Source organism: Simochromis diagramma, unplaced genomic scaffold (assembly GCF_900408965.1).
Source record: "Simochromis diagramma unplaced genomic scaffold, fSimDia1.1 OVJJ01000802.1, whole genome shotgun sequence".
Lineage (NCBI taxonomy): Eukaryota > Metazoa > Chordata > Actinopteri > Cichliformes > Cichlidae > Simochromis > Simochromis diagramma.
Window position 1 is genome coordinate 17410235 of NW_024387492.1, and position 21769 is coordinate 17432003.

The window sequence follows — 21769 nt, forward strand, 5'->3', positions numbered from 1 at the left end:
TTGCTCTTATTTTGTAGAAGAGAGTGATGCTCAACATGTTCCTGGACATCGTGGCCGACCCTCCTCAGTGTCTCATTTGGCTGCCTCTGATGCACCGCCTGGCCAATGTGGAGCATGGTACAGACACTGTCGATATAATGCAAACTTTCTAACAGCAGACCTGGTTTATTAGCAGAAATTTACTTGCAACCCTCCACCAAGGCAGTATTTACATTTAACAGAACAGTATTACATTTTACATATATTTATTTTATTTTCTCTTTTTAAACATACTTTAAGAGGTTTGTTGTGCAGTAAAAGTCAGATAATGGTGGAATGACACGTTTATTTTTATTATATATATAATATGTCGGAATAGGTAATAGATAATAGGCACTGATTTGTAAGTAACTGGAAATGAAGAACTTGAGCTTATTATACAATATTATTCTGCTGCATATTTTTAACTAACTAGGCACATTATTCTCTTTCTCTTTATAATACTTCCTTTAAAAACATAATGATTACACAATATTTTGAGGTCATTTTGAAAGAAAGACTTTTACAGAAATGCAAAAGTGAGGTCAGAGGTCATATGTGACATAATATTTAGATGCAAATGATAATGGGGTATTTTGAGTCCCCCTTAAACCAGTATATCATCTCACACATGGTGCCAATATAAATAAAGGTAGGCAACTTTTAAGCATAATTTAAAAAATACATTTTATGGAATTTGACCTTATTTGAGGTTAGAGGTCCAAAGTAACCTAATATTTAGAATCTCCATATATCATTCCCTATATGTACTGTACTTTTACTGCACTACAAGCCTCTTAAAGTACAATATATGTTGTCAAAAAGGTTTAAATAGCTCTGTATAGCATTATTATCATTTTAACCTTTAAATCAATCGATTGACTTTGAAGAAGAGGTCAAATCTTTATATGCTACTTTCTATATGTTGACCATAAACGCTACATTTGTAAGAACCATAGTTTCTAAGCTATAAGGGTTTTTTTGTTTGGTGGTTGTAAGACGAAATCTAATGGATTCTTAACACGACTCCACTCAACTCTAGACTCAGTTTTATCAGAATTCATTCAAACCTTTTGAGTCATTGTGTTTACATCGCGTTTCACCTTTTGCCTGACCGTGTGAACAAACTAAGATAGCTAAATACTGGAGGGGAAATAGCCAAAAATATAGAATTATGCTAAATGTGTCCCCTGTTTCACCCTCATCTCTCCTCAGATGTTTGTACAAATTAAAAATAGAATTGTGCTAAAAAGTGCTGCTACCTGCCTCAAGTGGAAACAGTATTTTTGTTTAAAAAAAGGGTAATTTTGTTAGTGCCAATCAATGTTCTGTATCCAGAAAGTTAATTAGCCACAGATTTGGCTGGTGATTCACATCAGTGCATGGGAACAGAAAAACACTGTGTTCCACTGCACTGCACTGTGCAAAGAACCCTTTGTCATCCCTTATGTTTTTATCGTGCCTTTAGATATTGTGCACTCTTTGTAAAGTCAGGTCTTGGATGTAAAATGGATTTTATTGTGGTAATAACTGATTATATGAAAATAAAAACCACTGTATAGTGTGCTCTCTCATGTTTTTTTTGTTCCCCTCTCTCAGTCTATCATCCCGTCTCGTGCTCTTACTGTCGGAGCAACGGCATGACGGGCTTCCGCTATCGCTGCCTCCGTTGCCGCGGTTACCAGCTCTGCCAGAACTGCTTCTGGCGTGGCAACACCAGCGGCTCGCACAGCAACAAGCATCAGATGAAGGAGCACTCTTCCTGGGTGAGTCACGGAGCGGTTACTCATCCATCACAGCAGGGGGCTCTCGCTGTGCGGAGGCGCATCTGGACTCATTTGTAGTACAACGGGGACACTTTTTTTTTTTTTTTACCTCTTTCCATTACTGCACAAAAGCTAATGAATGAAAACAAGTTATAATTCATGTGATGTTTCCTTTCCTTGCTCACTGTAAAAGTAATAATAAGTAATGCCTATAAGTACTTAATGTTTTCCACAGTTGGCTGAAAAACATTGAGCAAAAATATTTAATTTCAGTGAATAATTTCATTTATTGAGCAACAGTTAAAAAAAAAACAAAAAAAACAGATCATTTGTAAAATAGTTGCAAATGACTACAAATACAAAATTATTGTATTTCATTATATATATTTTTTTTTTCCCTCTTGAGAAATATTTAAAACAACTGTGAAATGATCAGGACCCACACAGTGTTTGAGTGTCAGTCGTAGCACCTTTATTTTGAAAAACAGTGTCTTCCACTACTTCGACACCTTGTGTTCAACTGGGAAGCCAGCTTTCCAGTGCCTTCCCACACTACACACACCACTCCTTCCCGGTTCCAGACACTAATAAGGGGGAGAGCTCATTAGTTGCAATCCCTCTCACCTGTCCCCTCCAACCTCCCGGCACCACCTGTCATGATCCTGGGTCGTTGACCCAGCGTTTTGTGTTTCTTTTTGGGTTCATCTTGTGTTTGGTGTTTATTCTGATTCTGTATTAATTCTTTGGGTTGGTTGTCGTGTTTATTATCCCTACCTGTGTCTCCCCTCTGTGCTCCGTTCAGGTCCCTGCGTTTTTGTTGCAAAACAGTCTGTGTGTTTCCGGTTTTACTTTGTAGGTCTGCCTCTCATCATGTCCATTAGTGTCAGCTGTGTCCACCCCTGCATGTCATCTCCTCATTACCTATGTGGGCGATCGTGGCTCAAGAGTTGGGAGTTCGCCTTGTAATCGGAAGGTTGCCGGTTCGAGCCCCGGCTTGGACAGTCTCGGTCGTTGTGTCCTTGGGCAAGACACTTCACCCGTTGCCTACTGGTGGTGGTCAGAGGGCCCGGTGGCGCCAGTGTCCGGCAGCCTCGCCTCTGTCAGTGCGCCCCAGGGTGGCTGTGGCTACAATGTAGCTTGCCATCACCAGTGTGTGAATGTGTGTGTGAATGGGTGGATGACTGGATATGTAAAGCGCTTTGGGGTCCTTAGGGACTAGTAAAGCGCTATATAAATACAGGCCATTTACCATTTACCTAGTGTGTATTTATAGTGTGTGTTGGTGTTTCTCGGTGTAACTACGTCTCTCTGCATTCTCCGCTCCCCGTTTCATGCTTAGGTTTGTCATTTAGTTTTCCCAGTCTAGGTTTTTTCAGTCATTCGTCTTTTCTCACTACCTGTTCAGTCGCTCCACTTCTGCAAATAAAACTTCACTCTCATCACCAGTCAACTGCCTGCATTTTGGGTCCTTTTCCTCCTACACCACACGGCTCACCCCGCCAGCCGTGACACCACCCTATGAGATTACCGTACCACCCCTCCACTGCAGCAGAGCCAGAGACCACACCCCTGCCACAACAACATAATAACACTGGAGGCTACAACTACATAACAATAGCATTTTAAAACATTAAAATTCACAGTGGACGCAAATGTAATTGTGGCGTCCATTAGAGCATTGGTATTCTTTGGAGCTTGAATCCATCGTGTATCATAATTGACATATCGCAACCAAGACCACTCAGTGTCCTGTCAATTATTTATTAAATATGTAAATTGTTAATAAATGGTACTACGTGAGGAAGTCGGGAGTGCCAGAGAGGGATGAGGGTGATGCAGGACATGGATGAGGACAGCGAGACGGTGGTGAGACCGGAGGGACAGATGGGTTCAGGGTGGGAGTGGACTACATTGGCTATCGACTCTGAGCCCTTTGTTGTTTGCAGGCTATGATGTTTGCAGACAACATTTCGACCTGTAGTGAGAGTAGGAAGCAGGTGGAGAGGTGGAGGTATGCTTTGGAGAGAAGAGGAATGAAATATGTGTGAATGAGAGCGAGACAGGTGCAAAGGTGAACGTGCAATTAGTAGAAATAGTGAAGGTTGATGAGTTTAAATACCTGGGGTCAAACATCTAAAGACATGGACAGTGCATAAGAGAGGTGAAGGAAAAAGTCCAGGCAGGGTAAAAACATGAGTGTCAGAGCTGATTTGTGACAGAAGAATAGCAGCGAAAAGAAAAGGAAAGGTTTACAAGGTGGTAGTGAGACTTGATCCGATGTAGGGTTTGGAGATGGTGGCACTGATAAAGAAGCAGAGCTGAAGATGTTCAGGTTTTCATTTGGAGTCACCGTGATTGAAAATGAGTACAGCGGAGGGACAGCTCAGGTTGAGCAGTTTGGAGACGTAGTTAGAGGGTTAGTGGGAAAAGGAATTTGAATATGGAGTTGCCAGGCTCTAAGTTCAGTGATACAAACACAAGGATCTATTCAATTTGAAAGAAAAATTCAGGTGCACACTTCACCTGCTATGAATTTCTCAAAATCAAAGATGATGCTTGTACACATGTGCAAAGAAAAAAAATTTTTTTTTAAGTTATTTGAGGTGTTAAAACTGTTCCCCTGTTCTAGCCGTACTCGCTCTACCCTCATTCTGGTATAAAACAACCTGAACCAGTCACATAGCCTCCTGGGAAATGTAATTGGTTTCAAAAATAAAAGCACACATTGTAAACACACCTTGATAATTGTGGGCAAAGAGTCAGTAGCTAAATGCAAGTGTATACATACCCAAATATTTATAGCTTCATACTCAGGCATGATGTATTTATTTGAAGTGAATCGGATAATTTAAATAAAAGTTGCTCTAGCCTGAAGGAATAAATGTTTTTAATGAAGAAATTATGTATTAATAGAAGGAGATATAGTTGTTGAATTATTCATCAGTAAGTCTTTGGCATAATTTTTCTTGTTAATGTTTCAGTTTTAGGTCTAAAGCCTCTAACTAGTGCAGCTCCTGCCTGTCATCATGTAACATTATATACTCATTGTAGCTCAGGCTTTACATATATTTACATGTGATTTTCTGTAGGACTGGGCTTTGTGCTTCATTTTTATTCTCAGTATATGTCCTTTTCTTTCTTTATTTTTAACAAAGACACCCAACAGCAGCAACCTGAATGTGGTTCATGGGAAAACAGATGCCTGGTTTTAAGATTTGTGCTCAGGAGTTAAGTGTCAGTGCATTTTCAGGTTAAAAAATGGCCTTTGAAGGGTTAAATATGCACATAAGCACATGTACAGTAAAGCCCTTGAGATTCATTAAATTATCTGTCAAATAAGTTGCACAGCTGCACTGTGGTAGTCTAGAAATTACACCAAAGTGGCGTAAGGGCTGACAGAGAAGGACCCAAAAGCAGGACACGGAGAGTCAGAATAAATGCCCATAAATCCAGATCTTTAACCCAGACAAGCAGAGATCATAGACAGGAAATACACTAATCCTGGGAGACTACAGAAACTCAAAACCAGTACACAAGGCAATACATGAGAAGATAACAAGTGAACACAACAGATAATAACAAGAAACATGAGAAGGATCAACAACAATGGAAATCACTAGAAGCCTTAAATGGAAAGAATAGAAAGTGATCTGGCAGTGAACAAAGGGAAACTGGGAGTACATATATACAAGTGAGTGATTAGCTAAAGGGCAGCAGTCTGTTCACTACGTCTGTGCTGCAGTTTAGTTAGCAGTAATTAGCAGGTATCTCTGTTTTCGATAAGTGCTAAAGTTGATTCTTTAAAACGGGCTTCACACATCTACTGCATTCATGCAGTGTGGGTTCATAAACTGATGCTTGTGTGTTTGTTTTTGTGTGTAGAAGTCACCGGCGACAAAGATCGGTCGAGCCCTGAGCAGAACTCTGGGATGCGTGTCATCTAGGGAGCCGCCACACCCAATTTACCCAGAAGAACCCGAGAGGACCCTTAACCTCGCCAACATAATGTACGATATGACCTCCCAGCACTCACACATTTATTACACCAAATATCAAAAAGCTAAATGTTACTGAAATTTTCAACAACTGCTTTTTAATAATGCAGGTTATTCCTGTCAGATCAGTGCGGTCTTACTCAGTGAGGCACAAAAGGATTCAGCTTCTATTCTATTCTATTCTATTCTATTATGTCCCCTTTGGTGCCAATTATCCTGTCACTCAGTTCACCTCATTAGGATGTTAATTTAACCTACAGTGATAGTTTCAAGGCATGGAGGCCTAAAACTGACAAAGTATATAAGTTTCATTACACGTGCCAACAAAAATATCAAGGTATTTAAAATAATAATAATAATAATATGCTTCTATATTTATTTGCTTTTGTATGAATTGATTCATTTACTGGCCTGTATGACAGTACTGACCTTATTATTTTAGATTAGATACACACTAAAAAGCTATATGTTAAGTAAACTTAACCTTGTTACATGCTTTCCATAAATGCAGGAGAAAAAATAAATGCTGTCAGTCATACACACCACCTTTTATCAGTCTGTTTTTTTTTAATTAGGAACATCTTAGGAACTGCAATTGATCTTTACTTGGTGTCACTTCTCATTGGTCTCCCAAATACATGCATGCAAAACAAATATCTCAGAAAGCGGTTTAATCTTCTGATTTTTGCACAAAGAAAAATGCACTATTCTCGTAAAACTCAGATGGCACAGGATGATATTGGAACACATCCCACTGGAGTTACCTGGTCCGAAATAAATACCTTGATTTTTACAAAAAAGTGGAAACATTTCTGTTAATCTGACCCTTTCTGAGCTTTTAATGATAAGTTTTTTTTTGTTTAGCTTTGTTTTTTTGCATAAGACTTCAAACGATGGTGAAAATGGGATAATTGATTTACAGTGTAGTATGTATGGTTGACGTGTCTGTTGAAATGATGCTTGTCTTCTCATGAGTATTGTTGTTGTTATTAATACTTTTACTTTTATTAGTTTTTTGCTGTTGTTGAACAGTAAAAAAACAAACAAAAAGAAAATAGAGAAATTGTTGGAAAAATGTTTATAGAAAATAAAGTTACTAAATAAAATGAAAATTTAAAACATGGGAATAAAGAAATAAAAAAATTAATACAAAATCTAGTAAATTTAGAAGCAAATTAAAAGTGTCAGTTAACCAATCTATACATGTATGTTTAACATTTTCAATTCATTTGTTTATTTTGGCGCTTTTGAGCTTCCATATTGAGAGCCCTTCACTACTAATCAATCTAATTGATGTGCCTGTATAGTTTGGTTATGATTTTGGACTGTAAGTATTGAACCTGGTGCCAGTTAAACTGTGTGATGGTAACGTTAACGACCTTTAAACTATTTCTAAAACTTATTCTAGATTTGACATAATAGGCTTACAGGAGATCTGTGTGAATAAAGCTAAAAAAATGATGACTGTATGATTAACGCTAATATTACTGGATTGCATATTATTGAATTCATGTGTATCTACCCTGTAAAATAGACCTCTGTAGTGTGTAAAATGTTCATATTGCTTAAAAAGAATGTTTGATTTTTGCATTGAATTTATTTCCAAAAAGCCTTGATTTGCTCATTTTTTGTGCCCAAGTTAAACGCCTGCTGGGCTGTACAGATACTATTGTCTCTTTGTGCCTCTAAAGTCACTGAAGCTATGGAGGAATATTCACTATGAGGCCTCCTTGCATTAGATGGAACAAAAAAGATTAAGCTTTCTTGTAGCCGTGATGTTAATGTTTAACAGTTAAACATTTAAACACTTTCACAATAGGAAGTGAAACATCTACAGCTTAAAAGCTAACTATTCGAACGACAAAATTTTACATTACCTAGAAAACTCAGATAACGTAAATCAAGCAAAAGTCCCGCCTCTGTATATCCAAACACTTCGGTTGCTCCGCCCCCTGTGGCGTATCAGCATTGTTTAATTTTCCACACTGAAGCCGACCAGGTCGTCGCAGACCTGCAGGCGTTAGGCTCATACTCAGGCCAGCACACACAGGCTAAATTTAGCGCGGGTGTGAGTATGCTTTTTTTTTCTTTTTTTTTCTTTTTTTTAAATGCCGTTTCAATTTCAGACTTAAAAATGTGATTATTTATAGTCTTTTTAAAATTTTCCTCTGGATGTGCCCTCACTCCACTTCCCTCTCTTACTTTCTTTTCTCTCTCCCTCGTTTGATCTTTGGCCTGTCTGTGTTTGCTCAGACCTTTTACAGTTCACTGTTGCATGAATGCACTCAAAAGCATGTGAGAGTGTGTGACTGTGTGAATGGGAGCGTAAGAATGCGTGCTTTCTGATAGGCAGGCTTCGGCAGTTTAATGATTTAACGTCGCTATCCTTCCTCCGTGTTAACTCTGTTGATAATAAGCCTCTAACGCATGTTTGTGTTTGTCTGTTCAGACCATCGAGACCCGTTGGGAACACCAGTGAAGCCATGCTGCTGTCTTCATCAGCTCGTGAGTCCTCGAAAAGGTAAAGACTGACATTAGAGCTGATTAGAAGTGTGCAATCTTGTGGCTTCGTTTCTTTTTTCTGTTTAAACTAATATTTCTCTAATATTCAAGGCAAATAAAGACCTTAACCACTGTGTCAGGCAAGTTGGTTGGCCAGCTGCTGTTTCAATAAATCACAGCTCCGAGTTGAAGTGTGAGGCAAACTGGGTGAAGTGAAAGCTTACTAGGTTGTTCTATTAGTAATTTCACATAAAGAAATCATATGAGTTAACAGAAATAAAGAGGCTGTTTTTAGCTGCGTGGATACACAGCAGAGGGTCTATACTGGTGACACAGGGCTCGATAGCATGAGCGCTTCACTTGCACGCAGTTAAAAATAGATGCGAACTCTTCACAGCGATTTAAGGGCTCGTGGTGGGTGAATAAAAACTAATACGAGATTCAGCCCAACTCAACGCCAGTAAAACGATGCTGTCGTAGGTTAGTGAGAGTAGGAAGCAGGTGGAGAGGTGAAGGAGTCTGCAGTGTCTTTGATCTGACACTGTGAAAGAGCTGTTGAATTAAGTGCAAGTTAAAAGAAAAGTTTAGTTTTCCATTACTTTTACATTTATTACATTTCTTGTGAAGTTTCCTGCAAGCTGACAGCAGCCATCTCTGACACCACCATACAGGTGTATGTCTAAAAGGCAAAACACGTACTCCACTACATAGTTTGTAAGATTTTAGACCGTTATTATTTTGCAAGTAATGAAAAAATTGTGTATTTAAGTCTCTCGTCCTGTAAGAGTAAGAATAGGCTCTCGGCCTCGCAACAACCCTGAATTGGATAAGTGGAAAAAGATGGATGGAAAGATGATTTAATAGTTTTTAATGCTCGTTTGCAGCTCCTTATTTCCGTTCTTTACACGAAACTGCTCCAGTCAAAAGACATTTTAATAGTACAGAAATAATTGCTTACAAAACTTATCACAAATAAGGAAGAATCGATCAAAACACAAGGGAGAGAGAACACCGTAAACCAATCACACAGTGGACAGTGGTAACTTAAAGGATGCAAAGCTATTTAAAAAAACAGCTGAAGGGAAAAGTTGGTGCAGATTTAGGAATGCTAGCTTCTCCACCCTCTCTGGGTTTGTATACATGAAGGTGAGCCTCCACAGTGAATCAATATTTGGTATGAAAAACAGAGTTCACAGAGGTTAATAAGGTTAATCAAAGAAGCCTCTGACAGAAGCCTCTGACAGTGCGCCCCAGGGTGGCTGTGGCTACAATGTAGCTTGCCATCACCAGTGTGTGAATGTGTGTGTGAATGGGTGGATGACTGGATATGTAAAGCGCTTTGGGGTCCTTAGGGACTAGTAAAGCGCTATATAAATACAGGCCATTTACCATTTAAGTAATAATCAGTGGAAAAATGTGCCATTAGAGGCGTGATTCACACTTCAGACTAAGACTCAATGTTTACTGATCCAACTTTCTTCTGATTGGCTGTCCCTCACAACCAGCTTTAAAAGGCAGAGGAGACGTCCATATTAGGGCTATCCCCTCCGTGACATCGTACATAGCCAGTATAAATAAATGCAAACTTTATTTGTCACATACACAGTGCAACATTGTGAACATGCAGTGAAATGCTTGTGTCCTGAACTGCGGACAGGCTGCAGACATAGCCACGCAACTCCAGGGCTGGTTTTTAGCATGGGGGGTCTTACCACTACGCTATCCAGCTGCTGCAGTAGTTAAAAAAACTGTGTGAAACGAAGCTTTTCAAGCTGTCTGGTGGCTGAATGTCTGGCTTGTACATACACTGACCTCATGATTATTAGTCATGTTTAATATGAGCATCCAGCACTGGATTAATATGACAGAACAAGCAAAAAAGGCTCACTTTAAACTCTGGTGCGTTGGGTTCTTCTGAACTTCTTTTAGCATTTTATGGACCAAAAATGAACTAATAAGAAACATTGCATGTTAGTGAATAATTGAAATAATAAAAGATATTCATTGCATATAAAAATCTACATGGATTTTTCAGGTGTTATGAAAATATTCTTTCTTTTTACTCATATGCACATTTATTAAGAGAGATTTTGTGTTGACTTGAAGTTAAACTGATGTAATTCCTGTAAGACAGACTGTTATCTGATGCTGGCTGATTACTCTGCGTCTGTTTTGTGTCCGTCCAGCTTGGCAGCGGCTCAGCGAATGAACGAGGAGCATGCTCTGATCGCTGCGTATGTGAATCGCCTCCAGGGCAGCCCGCGGTGAGAAGGGAGGGAGGGGTGGTTACGTAAAGGAGTCAGGGAGGCAGTAAGGAGGAGGGCACCGTGCTGCACAGTTTAGCTGAAGCCAAGTGAAATACTGTAGTTTGCTATAGTTCTTATGAAAAGAGAAATCTGCAGCTACAGAATATCCTGTTAAATTATTGTGTTACTTCTTAGCTTTTAATTTAGTTTGTTTTCCTGTAATAATGATGATTTCCATTTGCCCAGGTTTGGTAATAACTTTAAAAAGTTTTCTAATCTACAATAAAATCCTGTTTTGGATTTTTTTTTTTTTTTATATAATACTGCAATACAAGAAAATTACAGTTATGACTGCCTTACATTGGAAACAACACACAGATACATTTTTAAAATATCAATACAATACAATTTTATTTATATAGCACATTTAAAACCAAAGGCAGACCAAAGTGCTTCACAATAATGCAATAAGTCATTGTTATAAAACATTAACAAAGTACAAAAACAAGCACTAGTACTAATCCTAACAGGTGGGAAGCACTAATTAAACCAGGAGTGTGGGCTAAATAAAATAGATATCGGGCCTCAGTTCAGAGATGGGGTCAATTCAAAATATAGAATATTATCTAGGAGAATCAGGAATAATGCAGGAGTGTTTAATATTGGCCTAATATTGCCGTTAAAGGACAATTAGCAGTCTTGGAAGTGTGTCTCTGGCATTATAAAATACAGACCAAATAAAATTATGAAGTAATTCATTTATTTTTTTAAATTCAGAAACCAGAAGGAGCAAAAGCTTCCTTCTTCCTGTAGTCTTCTGTTTTAGCTGTGAGGATTTTTTTCAACACAAGAAAAACATTGCCTGCTTTAAAATAAATAATCTGACGCACACGGCAAATGGTTAAGTGTTGAGTGCTCATTCATAAATTAACCTGCTAACAGTGTTATGAAAAATATTAAATTGCTTTTACATGTTTACAAAATAAGGTGAGACACCACAGGCAGAAAAAGCTATTTTATGTACTGTTATGCAAATATATGCTTGTTTAATGATATAATGCATCAGCAAACTATAATATAAAACCTGATCTGGGAGCTATCTTAATTTAACCCAGCAGAAAGCAGTTAATTAAAAATGGTCCTCATATGCGGACACTAGGTTTATTTTACAGTACAACCAATAAAATGCTTGTTTAACAAAGTATAAAACACTTTATAGAGCAGAATGATGTATATGGTGCTAAAAAGCCCAAATGTCCCCACATCAGGATGTACAGTCTTGGTGTAAGTAATCACCTTACGTTTACTGGTGATACTTATTAGTTAAAAATTTGCCCTGTTAATTGTGCTTCCTCCAATGCTTACTGAAAAATTGGGTGTCCTCACCCTCTGAGCCATGCTTAGTTACAAACTCTGTAGTTTTTTTCCTGTCTGTGTTCAGAGCATTTCATTCTTACACAGATGGTGAAAAGAGGTGTTTTCCTAAAAGTATTTTCTGAGCGATAAAGAGATGCAGAGAGACACAGATTTTACCACATTTATGTACTTAAATGGATTATTTCTGAAAACTTAAAAGTGATCATATTTACCTGCATTAAATTCATGCGTCATGCTCTTTGCTGGTTTAAATACAGTTTTACACTAGACTCAGTAAATTAGAGATTTCCTGTGTTTCAGTGTTGACAGCCCCAGCAGGCAAGACGACGAGCACAAACTGATCGCTCGCTACACCACACGACTGGCAGAGACCGAAGGCACAGGAGTGAGTCGAACACATCTCCTCTAAGCCTTTAACTTTAATACTGCATATGCATGCATATGCTCCGACTACACGGGGATCTTGTTCTGGTTTGTACATGAAACCCATCAACCGTTTGCTTGTGTTTTAGGTGATCCCGACGCGGAGCATCAACTTTGACGCGAACAAACAGAAGAGGGAGCTCATTGCTCAGCTGGAGTCTAAAAACAGGTAGAAATATGTGAACAGGAGCAAGGTGGAGAATTTAAGTTGTTGGGGGGGAAAAAACTTTAGAGCTTAAGGTCTCATAAAATATACAAATAAAAAAGATGTAATTATTTAAAGATATAAGGTTAATATATGAGAGCGAAATCAATAAAAAGTGACAGAAAGAAGCTGAATGGTTTGTGGTCGTAAATTTGATTAACCGTTACCAAGTAATTACTTTTAAGGGGGCATGATCAGTTTTTACAGTTTGTTCTTTCACAATAAAAGCACTGTTTGTGTGAACATCTGTGGTCTGGCTGTTAGCTTGTTTGTTTTTTACTCTCTAAATTAAACTTGTGCATCATTCCAAAAAAAGATTCCTCTAAAGCCTGCTGAAGTTCGCCATCTTGCCCCGCTTATTTACAGGCTGTTCATTCCTAAAATACTGTGGTATCAGGCTTCAGCTGACCAGTGTGATTTTCATTTCCCAGAGAGATCTTGGCAGAGATCAAACGTCTCCGTGCAGAGCATGACGCAGCGTGCCAGACCAGCCCGGAGAAGAGCAGCACCAACCCGACTCTGCTGGCCGAGCTCCGTCTGCTCAGGTGAACGCAGTTCCTTTGAGACCTGCTGTTTCTGTACAGAAAATATACATATAATAGTTAAAATGTACATCTTTTAACTTTGTGAGTCACACCCACAGAAAATATGTTTCACAAACAATCGCTCTTTCACTCGCTGCGCTATAGTTTCCGGATTTTGCCACACCGCCGCGGTCAGAATTGGCGAGAAAACTTGCCGTGTTGCTCTGTGGCGCAGAGGGAGAGTTCTTAATGGCAGATGGTACCGACAGATGGTGGAGTTCACAAAAACACCAAAGAAGGAATCCCTTCCAACGCACTTATTGCGGTTTTCAGTAAAAACAAGTCCTTCAAGCAGAGGAGAGGAACTTGAAAGTGATGGAAACTGCCTGGCTTTGACGTAAACGATAACATTTCTGCCCTGAGAGATGTTAGTCAGGCATTTTTTCCAGCATGTTATGGAAATTTAAATATGTAATAATAATAATAATAATAGTAATAGATTGCATATAGATGTAGCGCTTATCGTGAACCTTACAATTCCATTATTCATTCACTCTCACATTCACACACTGGTGGAGGCAGCTACAGTTGTAGCCACAGCTGCCCTGGGGCAGACTGACAGAAGCGAGGCTGCCATATCGCGCCATCGGCCCCTCTGGCCAACACCAGTAGGCGATAGGTGAAGTGTCTTGCCCAAGGACACAACGACCAGGACAGACAGAGCAGGGGATTGAACCAGCAACCTTCCGGTTACAAGATGAGTTTCCAAACCCCCTGAACCACGGTCGAATATTTTAAAAGTGTATATTTTAAAGTGTGAAACAGAGCTGTTATATTAGATTTTTAGTTTTTATTCCAGTTTTCACGCTAACATACCTGATAAAACAGCCACATGGCGGCAGTAGAGTAAACATTTTTCAGATTCAGCACGTAAGAGCCCATCTTTTCTATTTTGTTTCTGTTTGTCTGGAGTTTTCTACTTCCTCCTGGTGGCCATGAGACCAAATGAGGTAAAATCTCTCCAAATTTAAAATAGTATGAGGTAGTCTTGCAGTGAAGTTAACATAGTGCTTTTTCTAGTGTTTCCTCTTACTGAAAACCTGCATTCTTTCTGATGGCCAATTTTTCAGAATTCTCCATCTTCTTTCGTAATCTTTTTTCCAGTTTGGGTCACAGGGAGCTGGAGGCTATTCCAGCTGTTACAGGATGAGATTAGGGTTAAAAAAAAAAAAAGAAAATGTCACCCAGTGCAAAGTGAATCTGCCAGCAATTTTCCCTCTTGCCCTTGGTCTGGTTTTATGAGTCACTAGTTTCCAGTCTTACTGAATGCACCGTGGTGATCATTCTGTAAATTATGGTATCCGTTAGTCAAAAAGGAGGGTAAGGTAGGGCACGCTTTAGACTGTCGCAGGGTCCTCCGGTTCAGTCACAACCACCCCTTGTTCATAATGGCAGCGGTGAAAATGCTCTTCAGGACAGGACTTAATGAATAAATGGTTGACCACACCAGCTATGTCCAACTAGAGTTAATTTGGTACCCATCTTCATGTCTTAACAAGCCTGTAATCAGTAATATTACTGTCTTCGTAATCTCTTTCGTGTTTCCGCTACAGACTCAGAGCTAGATATTGTTACTGGAGAAAACTGCTAAGCTATATCTTAAATAATACAGATAAAGTGGCATTTCTGAGGTTGTTGGCGAACTTGTTGGCTAGCTTGTGGGTAAAGCGTTACTCTGGGATAACAATAAAACAAAACTCTATTTACTGAATGAGTCAGACTCTTGTTTTCATTTGTTTATTTACTCATTTATCTTGCCACGTGAAGGGAAGCCAGGAAAGAAAGACGAGCTCTGCTCTCGCTTTAATGTCTCATCCAGACCGCATACTGTTTGGTGGGAAAAGATTGTGAATGTTAAACTCTATGCCTGCTGTTAAAGCTTTGTTTCCAGAAAGCCCTGCTGCTGCAGAGCATTTTATCAGTATTTTGAGTGCACTTTTGTGTATATATTCATCTTAATTTGAAGTCCTCAAACAGACTTGGTGTTTCTCTCCCTGCCATCTTACAAAACATTGAGGATTTCTGACTAAAAGTTCACGTAATCTAGCTGATTTTTTCCTGGAAAGACTCTCCTACATGCTCTTCAATAACATCTCTCCTCTCTTATTCATCTATTTATTAACCTCATCACACAGCTGCTTCTGCAGATTGTTTTAGCACTTCAGGACTGTGAATCTAATCTCTTGTTTTTCTTCCATGTTGCATTTCTGATCTTCTCCACATTTTGGGACTTAAATCTATTTTTACTCCAGCTCCTGTCTTCAGCAAGCCTTTGTAATGTGTGTGTGTTCCAGACAGAGGAAAGACGAACTGGAGCAGAGGATGTCGTCGCTGCAGGAGAGCAGGAGGGAGCTGATGGTGCAGCTGGAAGGACTGATGAAGCTGCTCAAGGTGACACACACACACACACACACACAAACACACACACTGATTTAAATCTCCAGCAGTTTGTATTTTCTCACACTAGAGGGCAAAGCCTCCCTTGCTCCTCACACCCCCCTCTTTCTGTCCTTGCAGTAACAAGCCTCATTTTCCCCTCTGATGTTTCTTCCTCTATGACTTTTCTGGCTCTCATTGTGTCTGACCTCTTGTTTTCCATTCTTCTTTTCCGCCCTCTTTGTTTTCCGGCTGCCCATGTTGTGGTCCCTGTAGGATGAGGAACAGCGACAGGCAGTAAGTCCATACCTTTTTGTTGGAAACACTGAAGAAACTGTGGGATTCAGTCCTTATTAGTCACCTGAAATATCACATGCAATCAAAAAGTTGCAAAAACAGGCCTGTACATGATTTAAATGTGGCTGATCGCGCCTTCAGAGCGCTCTCCATGTGCATCACTGCAGTTATTTTTCTGGCGATCCCTGTCACGATGCTTCCGCCACACAAACCCAGTGTTTAAACTTTAAAGTCATTTCGGGGAAGAGGAAAAAAATCACGGAAAGTAGGGCAGGAGGTGAGCAAAGATTGAAAACCTCTTCACGACAGAAAAGAAACCAAAACACTCCCTTTTCCTGCACACTTGCACAACAATCAGCTGACTTCAGTTCATGTGCAGGGAGGAAAATAGCTGAGCGGATGAGCGGCGATTTGGACATTACTTTTATTTTCAGCGCATAAAAAGGCCCAGAGCGTCATGGTAAAGTGCAAACTACAATCACACCAGAAGCAACAGCCGCTAAGGTGACTCATGACTCTTTGCAAGCACTTGCACAGGCAACATGCTAACACAAAGCAAGTGAACAACTCTGGAAACACAGTGACGTTAGAGTGAGTGTGTTTGTGATGACTCCAGTCAAGCAAAGCCTGGTTTTTAACCTGAACCATCCATTTCTAAGTGTGCCTGTTTTTGTAATACTCTGGTCTCGTTTTCATCCTCGTCGTTTAAGTTAATAATTAACTTCATCTATTTTATGCCACTTATAGGCAATCTACGTCCTAACTTACGACGTACCTGGAAACTCTGTTTAATCCTATGCCATAACCTGACCTTCACCTCCTGAGAAATATTACTATATTTTGGGTCGACGCGACCTCATTCCATTCAAATGACTTGAATGGTGCGGAAGGTTGTGATGTAGGGTTAAAACTGGTTTCCGGTTAGAACGTAGATTTACCGCAGAAGTCTAAATCAAGCTTAAGTCAGAGCAGGTCACCTGGGAGGTGCCTGGAGGCATCCTGTTCAGATGCCCAAGCCATGTCAGCTGGTTCTAGTAATTAATTGTTATCCAAACTAAAAGGTTAAGTTAGATAAGTCCACACACTGGACGTATATTCAAGCAAAATGCAAAAGGTGTGATCTTGTAATCTAAAACCTTCTCGAAGTAACATTAACCAGCTCTGATAACTCCTCTCATCTTGTAGGCGCAGGCAGCCGGCTCTTCTCACTCCTCTCCCTCTCGGCCGAGCCCGTCAGCCGTCCGCTCTGTAGGTGCTGTACCCTCCCAGACACACATGTATCCTCCTCAGGACTCCCTCGCTGGGGTGGGAGGTGATGTACAAGAGGCTTTTGCTCAAGGTAGGACTCATTTCTCTCCCACATGGCAACCTTAAAAAAAAAAAAAAAAAAAAGTCTTGTAGTTTGCCTTCTTTGATATTAAAGGCTTATGTTTGAAGGAGTTTTTGTTTAGTTAGACGGCTGAGACAAAGTACAGTGGGTCTGATGTTTTGAGTGAAGCATTTTCAGGTCTAAAAACACTTTTTTCAGCTGTTTGAGGGAAGCTTCTGCTAGGATTTTGGTCTGGGCTGAAAAGCCTTGCATGTGGTTTCACTGCATGTCTGAGCAGCTCTACAAATTCCCTGTTAAGACTTTGACTCATATGAAGTAGTGCATGCTTGAGAACATACTCTGCTTAGCTGCTTTTCTAAAAGCACGACGTGGAAATGGATGCCTCACGGTAGCGCTTAAAAAAAATATTGCCAGTTTTAATGCTCGTCAGGATTGTTACGTCGTAATTCCAGCTGTGTTTACCACATTTATTTATTGAACCTCTTGTCAGCTACAGGCACAAACAGTAGTTTCCAGGCTGTGTTTTGGATTAGTCTCACCTGATTAACAGTTCACTGTAAAACCTTCTAATATAAACCACTTGACAGAAATAAATTCTTAAACTGATGTTTAAAATGGAGCTATTATGCGTTTCCTTGTTTTCTGTCATATATAGACCGTTACACTGATGGATGCTCATAATAGGGGTAGCCAGAGGTATGAAATAATCAGCATATATGCAAGTGGTCCCTGTGACCCATAGCCTGAGGCCTCAAACTGTTGTAAAAACCCAGACTCGGACAGTTTTTTTTCCAACCTGTGCATCTGTATGACATCACAGGGGATCTCCTTAATATGGCGGCACTTCCTACAGATTTATGGGATTCATGTGGCATGCATGCAAGCACCGTTTGCATGCATGCCACACACAGTTTGCACTTTATTCAGTAATTATGCAAAACTATAAGTCGGTTAATTTTCAGAAGAAATTAACTGAGCATAAGATAAATAAGGATTATTTTGAGCTGTGAATTATGCAAAGCTGTTGTAGTAGAGACTAAGAATAAAAGTGCAAAGACGAAAATGAGCTTAACAGGTTCCTCATTACCTAAAAATTGGAGGAAAAACATTTAAATCTCTTGTATTTAAGCACACCAGCATCACAAATCTCAAACTGGCCTCAAAGTGCTTTTTCACACGTCTACTCTGCTCGCATTTCAGCCCCTTTTTATTCTTTTCCATCATCATTTAAACAGCTCTTTTCATTCACACCAGATTATATGCTGCTGCCACAGCGAGACAGAGTAACAGCACAAATAATCAGGGAACAACAAAACTGTCTAATTACTGTAAATACAAGTGCTGGATAAAATAATGATTGTTTTCTTTGCTCCAGGCCCGAGGAGAAACCTGAGAAACGACCTCCTGGTTGCAGCCGACTCCATCACCAACACCGTGTCCTCGTTGGTCAAAGAGCTTCACTCAGGTTCACACAAACAGAAACGCACTCCTTTTGTTGTAGTTTTGCGTGCAAAGCTGTTAAACATGGACAAGAAATTAGATTTTTAAAACCAAGTCTCCTCTGAGCAGATGACAGTCGGGAGGAGGAGGAGAGATTGCTGAATGGGAAGGAAAGAGGTACAGTATTGTTACCTACATTTTTTTTTTTTAAATTGCATTTATGCTGTTTTGAATCGCTTAATTGGCTAACAAAACCTGTATATATGTTAAGTCCAATTACTGAAGGAATCATACAGCTAAATTAGACTGATTTAATTATTTCTACTTGATTCAAAATGTTCTTTTTATATTTGGTTATATTATTTTTAAAGTGTTCTCAATATCCTGAAAAGGTATGATTATAATAACAGTATTTAACCAGGGGTTATTCTTGCAAAAGTTGATAAAAATGTAGGTTTTCAAGTCTTCAGAAGCTTTCCTTGTTGTTTTTGTAGCACCACGAGACCCAGGGTGGTCATTATGTTGTGGGATTTATGTGGCGTCTGTTTGTGTAGTGCTTCGGATATGCATGGCGAGTGCCTGTGGCAGTTAAACCAGCATAAAATGCTTCGGAGTTGCATGTTTCCTACAAAAAGCCAAGAACACGTAGGCCGATGTTGAGTGAGGCAGAATGCTGATTGGTTGAAAAGTTGGCTTGAATAGTAAAGTTTGGAGTTCTTATCTTTATGAAGATCTTATCACAAAGCAGTCACGCCTTGGTCCCTGTGACTGTAATGACCCGCGCCTCGATCTACTATGAAGATCTTCTCTACACGAAGCTTCTTAAGTTATAAAGACTGATGGAGAGTTCTGACTGATGGAGAGTTCCAAGCTGCGTCTACACTTATCCGGATACATTCAAAAACAGTGTTTTTGTCTGAAAACGGTCCGCATCCACACTATCGTTTTCAGTCGTTTCAGAACAGTTGTTCATGCACACTGGAACGACTGAAGCACTTAGGTTCCTGTATTGCGCATGCGTGAAACGTAATATTCTTCGACCTGCGTTGTTTCTGTCTGCCGTTTATTTACTTTACGACTCTTTGAAACGTCGCGGCAAAATGTAGAGGAAAGTTTTTTAAATCGACTTACAATGAGGTGGAGTTGTTGCTGCGAGTAACACAGAAGTACAAAGTTGCAAAAGCGAGTGAGGATTAAAGAATTTGAAGAAAAACTTCAAACTGATATTAATCTTTAACAGGGCTGTCAAAATTGAGAGCAAACAAAACAACTGCTGTATAATGCCTTCCGCTATCTTAGTTTAGTTGGTCACATGACTGCATCATATGACTTAAATGCGGAAATTTTGTTTCCGAAAGCCCGTGGTTACGCTGTCCACACTGTGACGCGGAAATGGCGCTTTGGAAAGCGTTTCCAAAAAGCTCAGTTTTCCTTGGCCAAAAACGCCGCCTGAGTGTGCACAGAAAGCCAAAACGTGTTTTCAAACGAAAAACGTATTAGTGTGGACATGGCCTCAGTCACCTGTAGTGCAGTCTTGAGGTCCCTTCCCAGGTCATTCAACTTTCACACATTGAGGGTGGGGCAACATCTCATTAAGGATTCACACCTCAGGCCCTGTGACTATAATGACCCTAAATCTTTGATTCACACCTTATCTCATGTCACCCTTAACGATTATGTTGACAGTGACCGTGAGGACAACCTCAACTAGGGGTAAGCTTTTGCGACTCCTCTCTCTCTTTACTCCTGAGAGGTGAAACTGAACATGAACCAAAAAGAAATCCAGGTTCTGTAAAATGCCCGAATTTGCATAAAGTTGCAAGTTTTTCTTTTACAGTGCGGCAAATTTTGTCCATAAACTGATTTGTCTTTTAAAAATTTAGAAGCGGACACACTTTCTTAATGGCGCTCATTTTCAGACAATAACTAGATGTTGGAAGAGTACTTGCGCCACATCAGAAGCTTCTATTTTTGTAGAAGCGACTTCTGTTCCGCTTCATGCCTAAAATCAAAATTTTAGTGGCTCATGGTGCTGTTACGCCTGTAAGAGCCACAGAAAGAAGAATAGAACTAGAATTACTAGAATAGAATCTAGTTTTTAAAAAATCCTTCTATAAAAATCATGATTTATACTTGCTCTACAGCTCCTTAGAGACCCATTCATTCTGTACTATCTTAAAGTTCAAACAGTGGGAGTTCCCTGCAGGGGCTGAACTTGAACAACCAACTTGAGCACATAAATCTTCGATCCACTTATTTCTGACACTGCCCCCTGGTGATTGTATACAGGCACAGCAAGCAAACGCGGGCCTGCATAGCTCTCTTCCTTTGGGGCCTGTATTCATGCTGGTAACCTCACATAAATCCCAGCGGTGCTTTTACATAACTCCAATCCGAACAATTTTAACAAGCCACAAAACTGAAAACACATGCTTGTCTGGAAAAAGGCCTTTAATCTGCAGTAATGCATCGTATTTTATCATCTGCTCATATGGTTTGTATAGAAAATCAGAGTAGCTGTGTTTTACAGTTGAGTTAAGTGGAAGGAAAAGGGCGATATTTCCTTCTGAAACGTGCCTGGAAATTGGATGTAATAAAGGATTACGTGTATTTATTTGCACAACTGTTAAAAGGGTGCAAACAGCTGATCTGTGCAGAGGAAAGGAAATTTTGTTGAAAAATGTTACCAAGATAATTTAATCATGATATAGTAGTACAGCACTATTATGTCTTCTAGTGAAATACAGCCAGCATTAGCAATTCCAGATATAAGATAGTAAGCTCTGCTCTGTTTCTCGACTTTTTCTGATGATGATGGAGCCAAATCTGATTTGTGGATCGCATCGCTGTCTCTCTGCTTACACTTTAAATCCGCTCGTGCTCGCAGCTTTTCCTGTTCGCCTTCTCCTCTCCAGGTGCGCTCGCCTGCACCGTAGCAAGCTTCGTTAGCATGCCGTCTCATTAGCCATGCTTTATGGAGCCCCTCCTCTTTATGAGGGGACCGCCTGCGGAGGAGAAGTGGCGAAACTACTTCCTGGTCTCGGCCTGAGCGCTCGTTAGAGTACTAACCTGTGATAATAATCCAAACCCCCCCTCCCCTACAGACAGACGAACAGGAGGCCACAGTTAAGTCTTGGAGGATAAATAAAACTACTGCATTAGAGCTGCCTACAGTAGAGTTTTTGTCTCTGGAGTTAATTTGTGTGGCAC

The 21769-nt window shown here is 39.9% G+C and overlaps 1 protein-coding gene across 7 annotated transcripts in view; it reads left to right on the plus strand.

The window, feature by feature from the left end:
* Positions 1-21769, plus strand: part of dtnba (dystrobrevin, beta a) — a 43346-nt gene that overhangs the window by 17995 nt on the left and 3582 nt on the right. For 6 of the 7 annotated variants that reach the window (XM_040017031.1, XM_040017034.1, XM_040017028.1 and 3 more), the window contains 13 exons: positions 18-117; positions 1618-1784; positions 5667-5791; positions 8229-8300; positions 10468-10545; positions 12205-12289; positions 12417-12496; positions 12964-13077; positions 15411-15507; positions 15769-15789; positions 16975-17128; positions 18495-18584; positions 18689-18736. In XM_040017031.1, coding sequence (XP_039872965.1) covers positions 18-117; positions 1618-1784; positions 5667-5791; positions 8229-8300; positions 10468-10545; positions 12205-12289; positions 12417-12496; positions 12964-13077; positions 15411-15507; positions 15769-15789; positions 16975-17128; positions 18495-18584; positions 18689-18736 — 1231 coding nt within the window. The remainder of the gene's footprint in view (positions 1-17; positions 118-1617; positions 1785-5666; positions 5792-8228; positions 8301-10467; positions 10546-12204; positions 12290-12416; positions 12497-12963; positions 13078-15410; positions 15508-15768; positions 15790-16974; positions 17129-18494; positions 18585-18688; positions 18737-21769) is intronic. The other variant, XM_040017035.1, reaches the window with a different exon arrangement.